General features: G+C 39.8%; 1 protein-coding gene across 2 annotated transcripts; it reads right to left on the bottom strand.

Moving 5' to 3' along the window:
* Window positions 1-708: 708 nt before the first annotated feature.
* Window positions 709-3,340, bottom strand: nkx2.2a (NK2 homeobox 2a). Of its 2 annotated transcripts, none has more exons than XM_072365395.1 (2): window positions 3,004-3,340; window positions 709-2,320 (listed from the first exon to the last, which is right to left on the bottom strand). In XM_072365395.1, the coding sequence occupies exons 1-2, from the start codon at window positions 3,266-3,268 to the stop codon at window positions 1,740-1,742; spliced, it is 846 nt and encodes a 281-aa protein (XP_072221496.1). In that variant the 5' UTR covers window positions 3,269-3,340; the 3' UTR covers window positions 709-1,739. The 2 variants fall into 2 exon arrangements, with proteins under 2 accessions (XP_072221496.1, XP_072221495.1); XM_072365394.1 differs by having other exon boundaries at window positions 709-2,296.
* Window positions 3,341-18,852: the final 15,512 nt, after the last annotated feature.

Raw genomic sequence — 18,852 nt, 5'->3', positions numbered from 1 at the left:
TTCACTTCGGAATTCCCCAAACACGCATATCATTTTCTCCTTTTCTCTAGGTTAAAGATGGGATAGGAAATTATCATAACGCTGCAGTGGTGTTTTTCTCTCTTTTTTTCTATTGATAAAACATTAAAAAAGAAGCAAACTATGACAAAGTTGCTGATTTATTTGACCTACAAGCTCAACCAGTGTTGAAACAGAAAGCCTTTCTGTCAGGGACAAATTGAGTCTGTGTCGTCCACAAAAGCAGTAGCCCCCTGAGACTCAATTCTGTAAATAATTAGCAAATCTGCCCAATTTAGCTGTTTGTTCAGTGATGATAGGGGCGACTCTAACATCTGCTGTGAGAATTCTGTCCTGGGACAAACAAAATGCATAGATTTTTCTACCAGGCTATCATATTTACCCAAGATATTGACGGAGTCTGATAATCCGCAGTGCGCTCTGCGGATCACAGAGGTGCCATTTGTCCATTTCTGCTTGTTTTGGTCCCATAATAAAGAAAACAGCGCCTAATAGTCTAAAACACATCCTAATGCGTCATATGATCGTGTGAAAATAACTTTAGCAGGCGGTTAAAGCCGGGCGAATTTTAGTTGAACGTTGGCTGCGGTTAAACAAAGAAGGCTGGTGAGTCATTGATTGTTCCCGTTCCGTTTGCAATTTGGTGCTTAATAAGATAACACAACATTTATTGCATTTGACGATGCTTGTCCTCCACAGTCTGCCACTTTGCACCCAAAGCCGGAGAGTGGTTGGGGATGTCGACAAAAAGGAGTGCTTTTGACTCAAAAGCTTCTTATGTTGAGAAGCCCACTTATATTAAGTGAGTGGATTTTAGTCCCATTTCACAAGTGACTTTAGGCTCTTTAGCAGTGAGGTGTTCGGACAGAGAAAAAATATTCTCCGGATTAAATCTGACTAAAAAGAAAAGACTGAAGTACGCTGGAGGTTTATTCCCATGCCCAGCTCCATTCTTCACCACAATCTAGTGTTTGGCTCTTCGCCTTTCATTTAGGTGTTAAGCGATGTCTCCCAAATCAAATCGATAGGACACGTATAAATCAAAGCCTCGTTTCAGAAACACAGAATTTTATTAAAAAAAAAAAACGTATTTAAAAATTAGGATATTTAGCAATCACCGCGCGACTACACTGTTTATTTTTACATATTTGACATGTCTTGTAAATTTACTTTCCTCATTTATCTCTCTTAAATTGGAAAATGTCTCTGGTCAATCAACATCCAACCGGTTTCGCAACCACCTGCCCACAAGATATTTACAAGAAATAAAAACAAAAGGGAAAAAGTTGAAAACTTGCCAGTTTTTATTCATGGCCATAAATATTTTTTTCGGTCCATAAAAGAAGCAAGAAATTAAATTTTCTATAATTATAAAGTGGTTCGTACGTGCTGATAAAAACACGAAGGGACAAAAGAAAAAAAACAAAAGAAAAAAAAAGAAAACATCTCTACAACCAACACACAACATACTTTACAAAAAAAATTCACAAGAAGAGCATTGACATTCTTAATAAAATCTATAAGGGAGAGGTTTGGACCCAGTTCTCTTAACGAAAACATGTAAACACGGCGCACACATGAGCCCCGAATAAAAATGGTAGTATATATATGAGTCAAGCTGCAAAAAAATGAAAAGTCTTTTGTTTGTGTGTTTCATTTTTTTCTTTGCTTTGTGGTGAAACTCCCTACCGCACCTCCAAGCCAAGTCTCTATAATTTCTCTCACCAAGTCCACTGTTGCGTTTGCACCAAGTGATGTGCTGTGGGGAACTGTGGCGTGGCCGCGGCGCTGTACTGCGCGTTATACTGCATGTGTTGGAGTGACTGGGCACTATATGCCGAGAAGGGGATCCCGGCCTGAAAAGTGGCCGCCAAGTCCTGAGCTTTAAGAGTGTGACAAGGCTTTCCATCCCTGACTAAGACGGGCACGGCCACCCGCCTGGGAGAAGGGAGATGGGTCACTTCCATACCTTTCTCGGCCCGGGCTCTCTTCATCTTATACCGGTGGTTCTGGAACCAGATCTTCACCTGGGTCGGGGTGAGGCGGATCAAGCTTGCCAGGTGCTCCCTCTCCGGGGCGGACAGGTACCTCTGCTGCCTGAAGCGGCGTTCCAGCTCGTAGGTCTGTGCCTTTGAAAACAACACCCTCCTTTTTCGCTTCTTGCCGGAGTCGCTGCCGCCGCTGCTAGAAGTTTCCTTGTCATTGTCCGGCGATTCGTCGTCTGCGGACGGCTCCGGGGACTTGGCCGAGTCTTGCGAGCTGGCGGATAGACCGTGCACTGCGGCAAGAAACGGGAGAAACACTGTCAAAATGTTATGTTGTAAAGTTCTGTGAGACACTTATCACAAACACAGACCACACAGTCTTGAACAAACAATTAGGATACAGCAATACATTGCGCCACTGCGCAAAATGCGAACGCGTTCATGGATAAAAACTTGCACAAAGATTTAGGAGACTTAATGTCACTTTAAAGACACGAGCACGGCTAAGTAATACAATTTAAAAAAAGAACAGGACTTTCTGGCCAATTGCAGCTTTCTGATCTCATCTGAAAATCCACGCAGGTAACAAAACGAAAATAATTCCTCGCCCTAATTCTCGACAAGTAGAATGAGTCACTGAAAGTATTCAAAGGTGCACTATTTGTTTGTGAGTCTGAAATGTCACACTGTAGTTACACTCCAAATAACTTCCGCCCGTTTTTTCTACGGTGCTTTATCGATCGCATAGTTACAAAGCAAAGTGTGGTGAGCCTTAACACTGCATGCATTTGTTGAGCTGTAAACGCCTCGAGCAGTGCACGGTGCATAAAGATGAACAGTGCACGCCACCCAAGGGCATCGTTAGGGCGTTATTTGAAGCTGCATATTATTAATTATAATTGATAATAAGTCATATATGACTTAATGTAACCGCATCGCTTGAAAATATAACTTAAGTCTTTATCAGCAAGATCAGCAAGGTTTGTAAGACTCTACTTACATGAATATTGAATACTGTCCGTAGTAGCAAGCCATCGTGTGTAAGGATTGTCACTACTGTCATAAAAAGGGTTCTTTAAAGGCAGATTCTGAACGCTTTCTAGAGGACTTTGCACCAAAACTCCAGTGTTTTTTGTCGTTGTCGTGGTCTCCGATCCCTCCGTGTCTTCCTCCGCTCCGGTGATAGATCCCTCTTCGTCATTTGTGTCAGGAAGGTCCAAAATGTCCTTTACAGAAAAGCCCGTCTTTGTGTTGGTCAACGACATATTCTGGTGGGGGGCAAATATGCAGGGAAAAGTTGCTGCACCAGCTTTTCGGACAATCCGCTGTTGTGAAACAAACAAACAAGAAGAAAAAAGCTGAGGCGATTTTTCAGGGGAAAATACGACGAGTAAGTGTCGCTCTACGCTGAAGTACAGTCAAAGCAGCCACTGTGGAAAACCATTGCCTAAGCAAGTAGCAGTTGATTCAGTCTCTGTAAGTCCAGGAAGGATGCCAAAGTGGCTGAAGTGCTATATGTGGCTCATGGATACTGTGCTACTGCTGGGTGCTAGAGGGAAATAAGCCATTACCTTGTCCGATCAGTCCATATAAGGTTGGTCTCAACACATGAACCTGCAGTGAAAAAGCATTAAAAAACGCGAAAGGTTGGCCACGTGTGGGCGGGTCTTAGGAGTCAAGTGGATGAAGACAGTGTTTGCAGATGTGAAATTGTGGGTTTTGGGGAGATCCGAGCCTCTACCATTGGTGCTTCAGAGCATGATGAGTGGTATAACGTGTCAATTAATTACAAAGACGGGGAGGGCCTTTTTTACACCCTATTTACATACAAAGAACCTCCAAGTAGCTTTATACTCACAATACTTAAAAAGCCCGTTTTGATAAATTGCTCCCACAGAAGCTTTTTCTCTTTGACTTTCTGGCATAAATAATCACTTACAAAAACAACATTTAGAGGTTCGATACGTTCCGATGATATTTTCCTTGAGAGATGGACATGACAAAATGCTTTTGTTCAAATAGTCAGTGATAATTTATGTAAACCTTTTGTGTCAATATTTTTGCCAAGGCTTAGGGACAAGAGGCTGTGTTGAAACTGAAGCAGGACTCTGTTTGAAAACGCTAAACAAGTATTTAAGACAAAGGGTCGATGTGAATGTGACACTGATGAAGACCATAAAACCAGCAAGATCAACACCAATAATAATAATAATTATAGTAATAAGTATTATCAGTTACTTTTTTTCTCCAGGCTTGATTATAAAAATTAGACATTTTTAAACATGAAAATACATGTACCTACCAAAATGTATGTTATTGTACAATGAGAATAAAAATGTCAATCTTTTGCGTTTTCCCTCTATATATCTCTCCACTCTCAACTTGACAGCGCATCCCAATATTTGTTTTCTGCTTGTGGGGAGCCTCCTTTAAAGTGCTCAATCTTTCTTTTTTTCCTGGTGAAATCCGAGTATCATTGTTGCTTACTTTATTTTCCTCCCCTTCAAGACTTTCCCTTTCGCTCTCCTCCCTCTGCCTCCCATCCAGTATGTGATGTGGGTGACAATGTTTCACGTTTTTTAGCAAGTCCTCTGCGCATCCTGGGTGGTCGGACCCAGGCAAACACAAATACAAACCGATTGCTAAGCTGCAGACAATGGGGGAAATGTAGACAAATGTCCGGCTCCTGTTGGAAGCTTTTGTCCGGCCGCAGTTTTTGCATTTATTTCGGGGTCGAAATAATAGATGATTGACGCCCCGCGCACAATGCTTTCTAACTGTTTGGAATAAATCTGAGGTTGTTCCTAGTTGTCATGGCATTCAACTGCTTTCAATGGACTATCTCTTCATTCAATTCCAGGATCCTTCCACAATATTAAGGAAAGTCCTTCATCTCAACACACACACATACAGCCTGCACACACGGACATGTACACACTCCTTTTCGAAAGCAAAAACTATTGTGTTATGTTTCTTTTTTTCTCTCCTTCTTTTCAGGTAGTTCAACAGATTGTTGAAGAAAATGTCAGTTAAACTGACTGAAGCTAGTCGAGAGATGATGATTAATTATCATTATTATTGTTCATATTGTTATTATTATTATTGCATCCTATGATCAAAACGAATTGTGGCAGAAAATTGATTATTTTCCTTATATTAGTTACACACCCTTTTATTACAGATTTTATTTGTCCCTATTGAGGTGCGCTTGGCACACAGGCCTGAGGTAAATATTTCACCAGTCTGGCAGAATTAATCACAAGTCTCAATATCTCACAAAGGCTCCATTGAGCTGAACGGTCTTTATGGACAAACTGGAGCTGCGCCTGAGCCTCTATAAGGGAGAGAGAGGTTACTGACCTGATCCACCAAGTAGTGCTGCACAGCTAAATCCGACATGTGAAGGGACATGCAGCCCACAGCAGACACCCAGAGAGCTTTACGCATCACGGAGGACTGGCCCAGGCAGTAGCCTCCATGCGCACCTCATCAGGAAACTCACTTGGCCCATGCAGAACATTATTTCGCTGAGATTTATCCAGTGCCTTAAAAGTGCGTGGAGCCAAATCAGGGTATGTCTGAGCACGCAGGGTTATCACCCGTGTCATTCTCCCTTGCTGTCGCTGCGAGTGGCCCGGAGACAAGGGGGGAGTCACAGTAGGTTTGGAGACGGTGCATGGGAGCGCACGGGGCTGCAGACTGTGGTCAGTTGCTGGGGATATACTATTTGATCAATTGAGCTGAGGGTTTCGGAAAGAAGAGGTAAACGTGCACCGGCTAAGTGGACGTACTCCACTTGGAGAGCCTATCGCTCCGTGTTTACCTGTTTACTTTCGCAGGTAGTTCAAACAGGCCGCTCGCCTTTTCATTGTAGCTGTGGCCAGTGCGCAGCTGTTTTGGCAAAACGAGAGGAGCTGCAGGAAAAAGGATGGGACATTCTTACAGTGCAATACATTTACTCAGGATGCCAGATGCGCAAATGCTGCATCTATTTACAGCGTTTTAAATTATATATAAAAAATAATGTATTCTATAAGTGCACGCTTTTATTAAGGATATATTATTAATATCAATATTATTGGGATTATGATTATTGGTGTTGTTATTTTCGTAGCATTTCCCAGGGTTTTCTTATTATTCAACGCTTATTGATGTGATTTTTGTCATTTTGAAGTAAAAAAAACATCCTTAACATCCAGTGTTAAAGTAAGTCTGAAGTTTGAAATAGACTAATGCTATGATTAGACACAATTGTTTCACTCTCCCCACTTAGCACTTTGTTTCTGTGAAATGTGCGTGTTGGGGGTGTGAAACCACACAGAAGATGCACTAAAGAAGGGCCTCTGAGCTGCAGATGCATCAGGATTTAGAGGACAATGAGGGGCGCAGAGCTGGTGCATCCTATCACCCGCTTGTTTGAGTCCAGCTGACATTAAATCTTCAGCTGTGACTCCAGAACGATATCCTACTCTATAATAATATTTTCCACCGGGTTGTTGAAATGGCATTTTCTGCTTACAGCTGCACAGTGTGCCTGCACGAGACTAACCCTTTTTTATGTGATCGCTGCTGCTGTAATTATGTTATCACCAGTTTCACCAGTTCTCCCATTTTAATATTAGCTATAAGCTGCAGAGCTGACTGGCTCATTATTGGAGCTTGTTACATTTTCTGATCCCAGCTATGCAATCAAACGTACAGCAGAATGGACTCATTCAAAAACAATTAATTTTTCGGATGACACCCCCCACCCCCACCACCACCACCACAACCACCACCTCCACCAAAAAAAAAACGGGCCCCGTCTGATTAATTATAATTCCCTCCTAAAAATTCATGCCCACGATTGTTCCCAAATAAGTAAAGAAAGAGGTTTTTATATTCTTGATTAAATAAATCTTTCGATTGAATGCACAAATAAGAATGCCGCAGGAGAATCCATAATAATGTTGATCATTGCCTCCCTTTAATCGCTGAATTTCAGCGTGTTGGGATGCCTGAGGCAGGGAGTTAGTCTTTGATAAAGGTAACCCCGCCTGCCCCAGGGTGCCCGTGATAAATGTACAGAGTGACAAGACCGATTTCCTCCCTCTATGATTAAAAGCCAATATATTATATGCAGGTAAAGCCGGGTCCGGTTTATTTATTGGGGCTAAGCTATGGCCTGAGGAGACTTGGCTTGAGGGGAGAATTTTTCTTTTTCTTTTTCAGGAATCCAACCACCTTTCCCTCCCGGGAAAAAAATAGTCTTTAGTCGTTTCCTTTCCCCTAATGATTAAACATGTCACGGCGAGATTATAGCACCTCGGCTGTGCCCCGAGGAGATGCCTTCATTTGTTAAACCACCAGTTTATTTGTAACGGTGAATTTCACGCCGCGCTTTGCTATTCAGCTTAATCTTTTTCTGCATGTAAGACGAATTACTAAAAAAAGGTTTATTATATTTTAATGACTTCCCCATTTCAGTATAACACAAACACGGACAAGGACGTAAGACAAATGGCTTCATGTGATCAAAAGGGACAGCTATTATTTGTAAACGCATAAAACGCTGTTAATGCTACACATATAATTAAACAAACGAATATATAAATGGATAAAATATCCTCTCCAGGAAGATTTGATCTAGCCCGTTCTAGATGGCACAAGTATAGACAACTCGTCCTCCTTGTAAGGCAGCATGAGTGTGGGAGCAATAATAACGTTAACAGCTGTTGACATCTGTAGAGCTCTAGCGGTCTCTACCGGCAAAATTAAGAAACAACAGGGGGTGCTCTTTGAGTGCACCCAATTAGGCAACTTTTAAAAGCCAACATTGTTGCCCAAAGACTCCACAGACAAAGAGATGTTGTGTGATTATCACGCAGCAGAAGAGATCTCCATCATGTTCCTTTCTATAAGATACACAGCCTCTCTTTAGTTATTTTGCATGACTCTGGTGTGACCTTATATGCACACAATTTATGGAATCTGTTGTATATTGTCTAAATATGAGCTTTGTTGTTAGCTTTTTGGAGAGGTCGCTTGGTTTTCCTTTTCAAAACACATCGCCAGGTTCACTCAATTTTGGTTTGTATCTTCATCTTCAAGCAAAGCAGACATGAGATCTTACTGAGACTCGATTTGAAAGCGCAGGCCACTCTGATCAAAACGACCAAGCACAGCCTGCTCAGGTGAGTGTGTATTGATCACCGGCTACTGTAAGCTAAAACTGCAGGCCTGCTCACAGATTAGGCTACATTTTTTTGTTTTTTCAAAAATAGATCTAAAAAGCAGTGAGATCAGGTTAATTTAGTCAAGGACTACGGTGCGTAATAATGCGAAAAAGAACAAAACAACAGCAAAAAATATAAGCAGTGTCTATTAAACTGTAAAAAGAGAAAATACTGTATGTAAAGTGCCTGGAGCATCCAGTGCGCTTACCTAGACTGGAGGGGGGCTGAATATGTTGCCAGCGTTAAGACAGCGCGCAGAGTTAATGAAATATCTCCAAATGGGAGTCAGGAGTGCGTGCAGAGATAAGCCTGATGTGGTTTATATACCCAGAAAGCAAGTGCTCCTCTTCTCATATTGTCCAAGAGCGTTTGCATAGCTGGCCAAGTGGCTCTGCTCTTGCTGACTCGCTAACATTGCATGGTGTTTGTTTTCCCCTTGCAATGACGTGAGACAAAATATTGGCCATATGTTCATCTGCAATAAATTGGTCTTGAGCGCAAACACAGCTCCCTGAGGACGGTGCTTTTAACCTCCACAACTAGTTTTCTCTCTCTGAGATGTTTTGGGGACACGAAACTATCTGGTGAACAATGTATGTGAATGATAATGTTCCAACAGCCTGTTTTAAGAGATAATTGTACGCCTGTGGAAGCGCTGCCGGTTGATCTTTATACTGCGACCTATTATTCCTCACACGGGGCTCTCTAATAAATCGCTTGGTAACCAAGAAGCAGCACAGTCTAAAGAGCAGATGTGGCATGTTATCCACGCCACAGTTGCGTTTACATTAGATATCCTGATACAATGATTGATAACCAAGGTCAGCTCCCATGAGGCAGACTACTAACACCTAATGTTTGCAACATAGATCCACATGTGTTGACAATGAAAAAAAGAAAGAAGAAAAAACGCACCAAGCAGTCTCAGAGCAGAAGCCCCGTACGAAAAAGTAGACTAATTAATGATAATTTCCGATTAATCGGATTTGTCCACAAAAAAAACAAAAAATATTTTACATCTTTATTTCAAGCTACTTCTAACTCTATTTGATATATCTGACAAACTTATATCACTTATTATATTATATCCTCTGTAAAAACATTCGAACGTAATATATTTCCATCATACATGTATTTCACACATTATAATATGTACACTATAATGTATGTTATACATAATGTTATTTGTAAATAAAACAATAAATTATATATATATATATATATATGTGTATATATTTATTCACATATATAGATAGAAATATATATGTTTGTGTGTGTGCAACATTCTGTGTCACACAAACAAGGTTAAGCTTTTTCTAGCAGAATAAGATCAGTTTACAGCAATAAATGTGAGTGTATATGATCAAGTCAATATACTCTGTCCCAGCACATCAACATGTGTTTGTGAAAAGCAGAATATAACAGTTTAAACCTATTCTAGTAGGACTCATCTTATTGAACAAGAAACTGTCTTGAATGTAACTTAATGTTGAAAGAGAAAACAAGCCAAATTATTCACTTGATATTCTGAAAAGTCTTCAAAAAAAGTGCCGTGAGTCTCTTCAGTTCGTTGTTACATATGTTTGATGTGCGCTGACCACATTTGGCTGCACACGTTGTCTCCTGTATCAAAGGCTTGAAGAGTATCTAGTAGGTACAAAGATGATGCCAGGGGATGTCAGTAATTGTCGAGGAAGAAAGCAATATGAGGCAAACACCAGTTGTGCTAGTATGACACCTTGGGGGTGGACAACTTAAATCAAGACAATGATTTTATTGTAGGCAGCCTGGAATCTATGCATAATAATAATGGTGTTGCCTGGTAGTGCAGGAGCGACCATCAATCAATAGCGAATACATTACTGATGGGTTTTGTGCAGGGCCACTTCGCTGATGAAAGACAGAGATTATCCTGCCTACCGTCACTGGGTTCAAGAGTATCACTAAGACGCTGAGAATACAAATAAATAAATTGGGCTTATACCTCGTTTGGAATTCCACATTAAGGCAAAGTAGTTAGTTAGAGTTGGAATGTATTCATGAGGTTCAGACAAATGTGAAAAAGCTTTCCACTCACCCGCTCTGTGAATACCCTTGTGCTGTTTGAGATGTGCCACAAGTGCTCTGGGTGCTAAATACAAGACCTCCTGAAAAAGGATGGGTAAGATAGGCCCTGGCGGTCAAGCTATTATCAATCCCTGGCCTAAAGCTTGATGACTAAGATACTTCACATGTAGTTAATGGCTGCATAAGAACACTGATGGCACATCCATTCTGAAATCAATCAGTTCAAGTTTTAATGTATCGACCACTCGAGGAAAACTAAAAGAGGGAGAGCTTCTCGACACAAAAATGCCAGAAAGACAGGGTTGATTTTCATAGAAGATACACTTTGAAAAAAAGTTTAATTAAACCTGAGGGCTCACTTGTACGGTTGAGACTCACACATGATGATAGCCAGTCCTATCAATTTGAAAGGCTTAGCAATTTTTCTTCACAAATGCACACACTTACAGGGGTTTAGCATTAGATCCCCAAGTCCTCGGTGTTAAGGCGAGTAGATGGGAGTTTTTAGCCCTTCAAGAGATGTGGAGCAAAGTAGAGGAGATGAGTTGTTTTCTACCAAAGAGCCCAATTCTACACACTGGTGGATATTACCTTATCTTAAATGACAACAGCGCATTGTGAATTTGAGGAGCTGTGGAGTGTAGGGCGATCGGACTTAACATTTTTTGCCCTGCTATGTTACCTACCGGAGAAGAAGAAAAGGGACTGAACAAAGAGTGTGAAAGTGGGGAGCTGTGTCAAACTGTTACTAAGTGAAATAAGTTCCTCTAGGGCACTCTTGAAATGTCTGGTATTTCAATAAAAATATTAGATTTATGGGTTGGATGGAAGGGTTTTGTAGGCATTACTTGACATGAATAACTTTAGGCTTGAATACCTTTTTTCCAGTACTAAGCCTCTGATGTGAGGCCACTGCTTGGCCTTGAAGAGCCATGTTGCTGTAACCAAAATTACAGTACTTAGCAGATACATTCAGTAAGCATGTCAGGCCCTTTGGCATGTGGACACAAAAGAAATGGCCCTGTCTAGGTCAGATGCTTGAAAAGCTGTGATCCTCAAATAATAAACAATTGATTCAATCAAAATTTTCACATAAGTACATGTCAACCAAGTGAGATACCACCAGAAAGGCTGGATAATATGAATGTTGTAGCCACTGATGTGAGAGCTGAGACATAATTGAAGAAAGTTGATGTATCCTTCAGACATGAAAGCTGTAACACACTGAAAAGCAAAGAGCAGATTTATGGCTGTGAGGCTGCTTTGATGTTCAACAGTTTGATCGTTATATAGTTGCGTGTCTGCATGAGCAAGAAGGTCACCTGACCAGGTCATTTCCTACATCGTGCACAGAAGATTTTCTTTCGAAGGTGAAAGCAGGGGGATTTATCAAATCAAAGTTATGACCATCTTAACAATAAGGAGCTTTCTCTGTTGGAGAGGTCTTTGAAATGGATGGAAAACCGAGTCATGTGGTGATAAAAACCAGCATCCCAAGAGTGCTACACTTTAAAGTGGAACTGCTGTAACATTCTGTCAATGCAGCCAGTCAGAGCTACATTGGTTCCATGGTAAATTCACAAAAGCAGAAGCTAAGAAATGTAGAGAGCAGTAGTTTGGTTGCTTTAGTCATCCAAGATCTTCTCCATTTTCTGAAACAATAAATAATAGCAAGAGTGAAGGACAAGTCACTGAATCTGGCCGAGCTTGTCCTTGCCTTTACTATGGCTGTACAGAAAAGCTTTGCAGGAACAATTCAAAAGCAGTGCAAAGATGTCGAGTGTTACCTTCAACAGCAGCTCCATACTGAAGTAGGGATGGAAGAATATAACTCTCATATTTGAAAAGTAACTCTCTGTATAGGCAAAACAGACTGAATTCGAAAAGATATGTCTGAAATACCTCTATGCTATCCTCTGTCAAATACATTTAACAATAAAATCCTTGCAGCAGACGTTAGTAAAAAAAAAACTTACAATCTTATAAACAGAACAAAACCAGAAAGTAATTAATGTGGTAACATTTTATTGCACAACCTGAAATCAACAGGGTAATCTGCACAGATACAGAATACTTACAGGTGCTTACAGTGGAGAATTTATCTTGAATTTCACCGTAAGAACAAGTTTAACAAACTCCAATAGATGTTTGTTTATTCGTGCAATGGCCAACATTCTTTTCACTTTGGCTCTGCAGTTTAACTTTTTATTTCCTCTTTTATGCTTTATCTTTTTATCATTGTTTTCTACAAAAACATAGAAATTGACAAATGAGTGACGTCTCCATTCCTCCTTTACGTATACATCACCCTGAACAACAAAAAGGCTTGGGGTGGAGTTTAAAAGGGTCTGTTTCTCATTGCTGTCCCGATGATGGAGGCAGCCAGCCTTCCTCTTCAGTATGAAGATGAAAATGTTGATTTCTTGTAGGACTGCTTTACTTTATAACTTTTGGATAAATCAAATTTACAGAACAACACAGTAAGAACAAGCTTTTCAACGTTTTTTCTAGTATTGGTCCTTGATCATAATGTGTTCTAATATATAATCTGTTCTTCTCAGATCTCGAGTATCTAATCCTGATTTTCTATAACTGCACCTATACATTTAAGCGCTGTTGAGAATCAGTAAGTAATCTAATTAATTTAAAACTTAAAATAAACATAAATGGGGTTCTTTCATTCGAGACAGCAATGTCAATATATGTGTGTTCTTTAGAGACATGTGGAAGTGACAGAAATGAGAAACTATAGCTATACAAAAAGACCCGCCAGTGCTCACTGAGATGTGTGGCCCTGATATGTCAAAAACAACAACAGTAATCTAAAAGAAACAGCATGAAAAAGACCATCACACCATGAAAAAGAATATCTACAAAAAAAAAAGCATGAAAACATTTCACAAAACACAACAACACTGGAAACCATGAAGGCTAAAACAATGAAACATGAAATACAACAAGATCTCAAAAAATTCAACAATTATGATACAATGGGAATTGTTTTCTCTTTTGTTTTATGATATGCCGTAATCATTTCTGTTTTCATATTGTGTTTTCTGTAATGCTGTTGAGCTTTGCCAAATGTGTTTGCAACTCGGAGCAACTTTCCTCAACTGTGAAAACCACTATATGGAGCATGTCCACTTGAGAACATGCACAACGTAATGATTTAACATCCTGTGAATTTATTCTAACTGAAAATCTTATTCCTCATTCTCTGCTACAGTGAGGTCTATTTCAGTGACGCACTAAAGGTGCATGTCAAAACTATGGTCAAAACATACAGTAGTGGACACAGGGCTTAATAATAATGTCAAAGCCTGTAAAAGCATCAAGCTTTTGATGAATAAAAAGTTTATGAAATAATTTACAAGTATCACCCAAAGGCCTTAAGATTAACATCATTAGTATGCTATCAGAGATTAACTACACGTAGTAATGATAATTACAGCTGCAATATATACTGCATTGAATGTAAAGTAACAACCACGAAAACAGCCCTCTCACAATCCAAATTTATAATAAGTATGTATATGTATATATATATATATATATATATATATATATATATATATATATGTAGGGCTATATATATCTATATATATGAGGCTTAAGTAAAAGTGAGCTCAAATCTTTTTTTTTCATAGCATTTTGGTCCGTGTGTCACAATAACAAGTCACTGTTAGACAACCGACTCAGAAGTGCTACTGTAATGTTGCAGAGACCATTCCACATCAGTTTTCTTTGGCCTAGTCTTCTTTGTGCTGCATTAATACTCAACATGGATGTATCTTAACCACAATCAAGTGGTTCTTAACAAGTTTGCCCTGTAAGTCTAAGAGGTTAAGTCTTCAAAATCACAACATAGGCTCTAAAGCTCTTTGATGTTTGAAGTTGAAATATCAACTTTATGTGTCAGCTTCTCATTTGAACTGTAAAACAGTATTTGCCTCAGACCTGACTAAAATCAATAATTACATAAATAGGCACAAGTTATAACACTGACTGTGATGCTTTGCTATGTGTGAGTGGGAGGCACGATAGTTGTACATGGAGCAGTGAGCATGAATCTTTACAACTGTGTGAGTTTTTGTCTGTGTGAGTGTCTGCACGTGTGCAAGGAAAGTCCTTATTTTGGTACAGTGAACAGCCCATCAGGATATGTCACCTAAACAACACAATGGAGAGAAACAGAAGGGGGCATGAAACACTCACCTTGAACCAGACTGCTCCTTGCAGACACAAGAATTACCCATCTGCACATTTCTGAAGCCTTTTGACTAACAATGTGTTCAAAATGAAAGACGAAAAGAAGAAAACACTATTTAGTATTTTCAATGGCTTTCTGCAGATGGGTTGCCAACATATTTGGATAATTAACGTGTAGATATTTTCTTTATACTGGGCTCATGATGGCAATTAACATGTTTTGTGGAGAGGTGAAAACTTTTTTTGAGGCACTGCAGATGAATGCAGGAGGTCATGAAAATGGGCTGCTATTCTTTCTGCTAAACAGATGCTTTTATAAGGTGATAGCAATTTAGGTAAAAAAAAAAACCCAAGGGCAAATAAATGATAAAGAACTCATCTTTAATTGGCAATCTTTTTAGTTCATATAAATACTACTCCAAATTTTGCATCCACATTTTCATTGATGGCGACGCAAGTCTCTCTTGAACTAGATTTAGAAAGGGTGAAAGGAGCCACAATTGCTGATCAAAAAGGACAACTCTGCCACTCAGAAAACTAAATTGCTGACTCTCTGTTCATCATGATACTATGAAATTCAACTATGAGATGCTATGAAAATGGTAATTACTTGAGAATTGTTTTAAAGATGTATGGTGTAGTTTTAAGAAAATCTACACTCTAGAAACAAAATGAATTCCCCGTCACAAGTTTGATTCCATTCACACGGAGACATGAAAAACTGCATCTTGACTCAAATAAAGAAGCTTTGGAAAGACACAAGACACTGATCCAGTGGATTTTCTTTATGTGCAAGAGTTTAAACAAAACTATAAGATTGTCATTTTAAAAATATACTTTAGGACTCAATTTAATTTTGCATGAACAGTTTGTTAGTATAGCAGTTGTGGTAACGTATGTGTAAGCCTGGACCTGGCCTTCACCCTCTAAACCTCTCTTGCTCTGCCTCTCTGTCGCCATCTAATGGCAGGAGTGTGTGCTAGTCCTGAGCTTTGAAGCCCAGCTGAGGAAAAGTGTGCACCAACACATCCTCCCTCTCTCAGGTAATTATGTCTTTTATCTAGGAGACACATACAGCTACTTTAACATTGGATATCCAGCCGTCCTAATGGCCCATTATTCAAATAAATGGGGGAAACACTGTGGGGTTGGTGACCCCCTTCGTGCCGCAGGGCCCTCCATCCAGGCACACCTGCTGAGACAAGGTAACGTTTATCACTGACACCTTCGCAGGACAGAAACAAAATGGCAGGCGGGGTCAGCGGTAAGGAGCACACTGGGCCTGTCATATTGCAAACATATCCATTTGGTACAGCTCTACTCTTGTGGTTGCCAGGCTACTGCCTAATATATGGTGACTGAGTGTGCGTCAGGAAAACAGAAGTAAGATGTTGACTTTGGGATAAGTACCTCTTCAAATTAAACAGCACCATCACATTGCATTCAAAATAACATTTTCAAAGGTCAACTTTAAATGGCCCCCATTTGGCAAAAAAATCCTTGTGTTCTTCAACTCACTAAATCATCGAATTTGCATACCAGTTACGTTAGTGGCATTTAATTATTTATGTTTTAATTACACAGAATGAAGGGGATAATATCACTGTATGGTAGTTTTGTGGTGTGTGTGCCCCTGTCATCTGAGCACTCGGATGTCTCCTTATTAAAGTACACAAAAAGATAATTATGTCCAGCTCTGTCTAAACATTGCCATGGTGCTGCACTAGAGAATCATCGCTGAATTGGACACAGGAGAGGTTTAGACCTCTTATGATTAATGTGCTTGGTCACACACACTCATGAGTGGTAAAGGCATGTCAATTCCTTCTCTTTCCAGCTCTCCTCTGGAGTCAAGGGTCAGCAAAATTGTTTTGATGGCTCTGATTGCCACATGAATCAGAGTTATCATGTGCAGCCAGCTCACCGAAGGACTCCAGACTTCAGAGCAGCCAGCTGATATGCAGGAGAAGAAAACACACCTCGATGTGGGAATAAATAAGAGTCTTGAGAAGTTATTGATAGATAGAGCACTGGAACACTGTGTTTGTGGTGTTTTGTGGACATGTACCTCATCAACAAAGATGGAATATGAAAACAGATATGTAGGGTGTTGATAATAGCAAAAGACAAAACTTTGAGTACATATTTGCATGGTCCATTCCCACCAGCTCTCCCACGAAACACCCATCACCTGGAAAAGCCTTGTTGAATAGAGCTGCTGATGTCATTGGAGAGGAGGTATTGATTGACCAAGAGGCAGCAAAGGCCAATGCAATTAAGAGACAAGAAAACATATAGCATTTAGTACTGCGTAAATAAAGGGACTCTGCAGTGGGGCTGGACAAAGGCCAGTCCAAGGCCCATTCAGGAGCTCCTTGTTCCCTCGTTGGTCTGGGGTCTTCTTCAAGAACTGAGGGTCTGGGTGGGAGGCCTGGGGGAGGTGATAAAGACAAGAGTGTGGGTGTCCAGAGGGATAAGGACATAGTACGTTGCTAGGCTGGCTCTGAGAGGTCGACAAGAGCTTAGCCCTTCCTATGTCCGGAACTGTCAGGTGATCACGGTTGATCTGCATCTCAAGGAGGGGCTGTTGAGAGGAGGAATCTCTCTTTTTATAGACCTCTGTCAGGTTTGCTTTGCTGACGCTTTTACACACTTCCTTCCGCTTTCCTTCCCTGCCCTTTCCAATTATTTTTACTGTGAATTAGATGGTCTACTACACATTTCTAATGTTTAGAAATAGCTTAGTGCCAACATTTTACCTTGTAAAGGAGTGCTTATAGTTTGATACAGGCATAAACATTTTGGGTAATTTAGACAAAATCCATCTCTCATTAAACCTGTTGAACTAGAGAGAAACAACAGCCTAAAAAAAACCATAATAATTTGCGAATGCACAAAATAATTGTGCACTCGCAAAACACTTACAGTGTACCCCCGTGTGACTTTAGACATTCAGTTTACACACAGTGGTAGGCTGAAGTCCAATTTTTTCCAACAGGGCACAATAGAATATTCATCCTAAGAACAAGGGTTAAAACACCATCTATGTCAAGGTGCCATTTCTACACATAGGCCATGGGGTGATATGACCAAGAGTTGAAAATCAAGAACAGTGCGGCTAAGGCTGTGCTAGGCATAGCATTACATTGATTTGCATGCTAGCAGCGGTGTGCTGATATGTTCATAATGACATTATTAACATGCTAAAACTGGGAAAAGGCTCACAAAGATTACTGTCACAGGCTGCCGTGTGATGTGTGCAATGTAATATTAATATTTTCAAAGCAGTAAACTTGAGTTTGTAAGAAATTTAGATTTTTTTAGATATTTGGACATACTACTACTACTACTACTACTACTAATGATAATAAAAATAATGAAATGGTACCTTTCCATCCACTGATGGCTCAATAGTCATTTTGATTTATTCTGTGGGCAATGCAGCCAATTATTATAGAGACATTACTCCAGAAAAGCAAAACAAAAAGTAGTTTATTGACCAACTTAAGCGGTGCAACCAACGTAGCTAAAAATATCTTTCTTGCAGTTTCATTTGTGGGGGTCAGTCAAATGGGCCATAATAAGGCATTTTCCTGACCGGGTACAGGGAATGTGTACATATTTTTTTTATATAAGAGAATCATTGCTTGGACCTATTCAAAGACTGATTTTGATCTGAACAGTAAATATGTCAGCACTTCTGTTCTAAATTACACTTTGAGCAATATGCATTTGCAAGGTGTGTCCATGTTAAAGAGAGTGCGTACATGAACACAGACCGCTCAACCTCTCTGGAACCCTGTTTGCTCTTCCTATAAACAAAAAGAGCCGCCGGTTCACCTGCTCTGATGTGTATCCTCTCACCATGTTCTGTCCTGGTAAGCTGCATCCACAAAATAAAAATAAAACAACTGGGAATTTTTACCTTGTTACTTTTTTGTGTCTCCTGTTCTGTAATCACTTTTACAATTTACATTTGTATCATACACCGAAAAACAATGGCTTAGATGGATAATGTGACCCCTTCTCTTGGTAAACATAAGCCTAGTGTTTGTGGGGTCTGCACATGTCTTAAATGCCTCCAAATTGTGGTAAAAAAACAGCATTTTCTTCCTTTTGGAGGTGAAAATATATAAATATATATATTGTAAATGCTTGTTTTCATTTAAACCTTGTGAATATGTCATATTTGCAGGACTTTAACTAAGTAAACAGAATTATTGCTTTAAATAGTCAGGTACAAAACCACAGTTGAAACCTTTTTCTGGGTTTCTATATTAGAATAGTGTAGAAACAGAATTGTATCTGGTCAGTATAATGTCTGTCTCTGAATGAAAAGAACTCCATTCTGTGATCAG

Source organism: Leuresthes tenuis, unplaced genomic scaffold (genome assembly GCF_036924035.1).
Source record: "Leuresthes tenuis unplaced genomic scaffold, fLeuTen1.0.hap1 SCAF_15, whole genome shotgun sequence".
Taxonomy (NCBI): Eukaryota; Metazoa; Chordata; class Actinopteri; order Atheriniformes; family Atherinopsidae; genus Leuresthes; species Leuresthes tenuis.
Note: the sequence above shows the minus strand (reverse complement) of the source record. Positions and strands in the feature narration are given on the sequence as shown.

What these genes read in the sequence shown, in the direction of transcription:
- nkx2.2a (XM_072365395.1), bottom strand. Translation starts at nt 3,268, where the DNA reads ATGTCGTTGACCAACACAAAGACGGGCTTTTCTGTAAAGGACATTTTG. An exon ending in GGACAGTATTCAATATTCAT is followed by an intron (nt 2,321 to 3,003) that starts GTAAGTAGAGTC and finishes ACATTTTGACAG; the next exon opens with TGTTTCTCCCGTTTCTTGCC.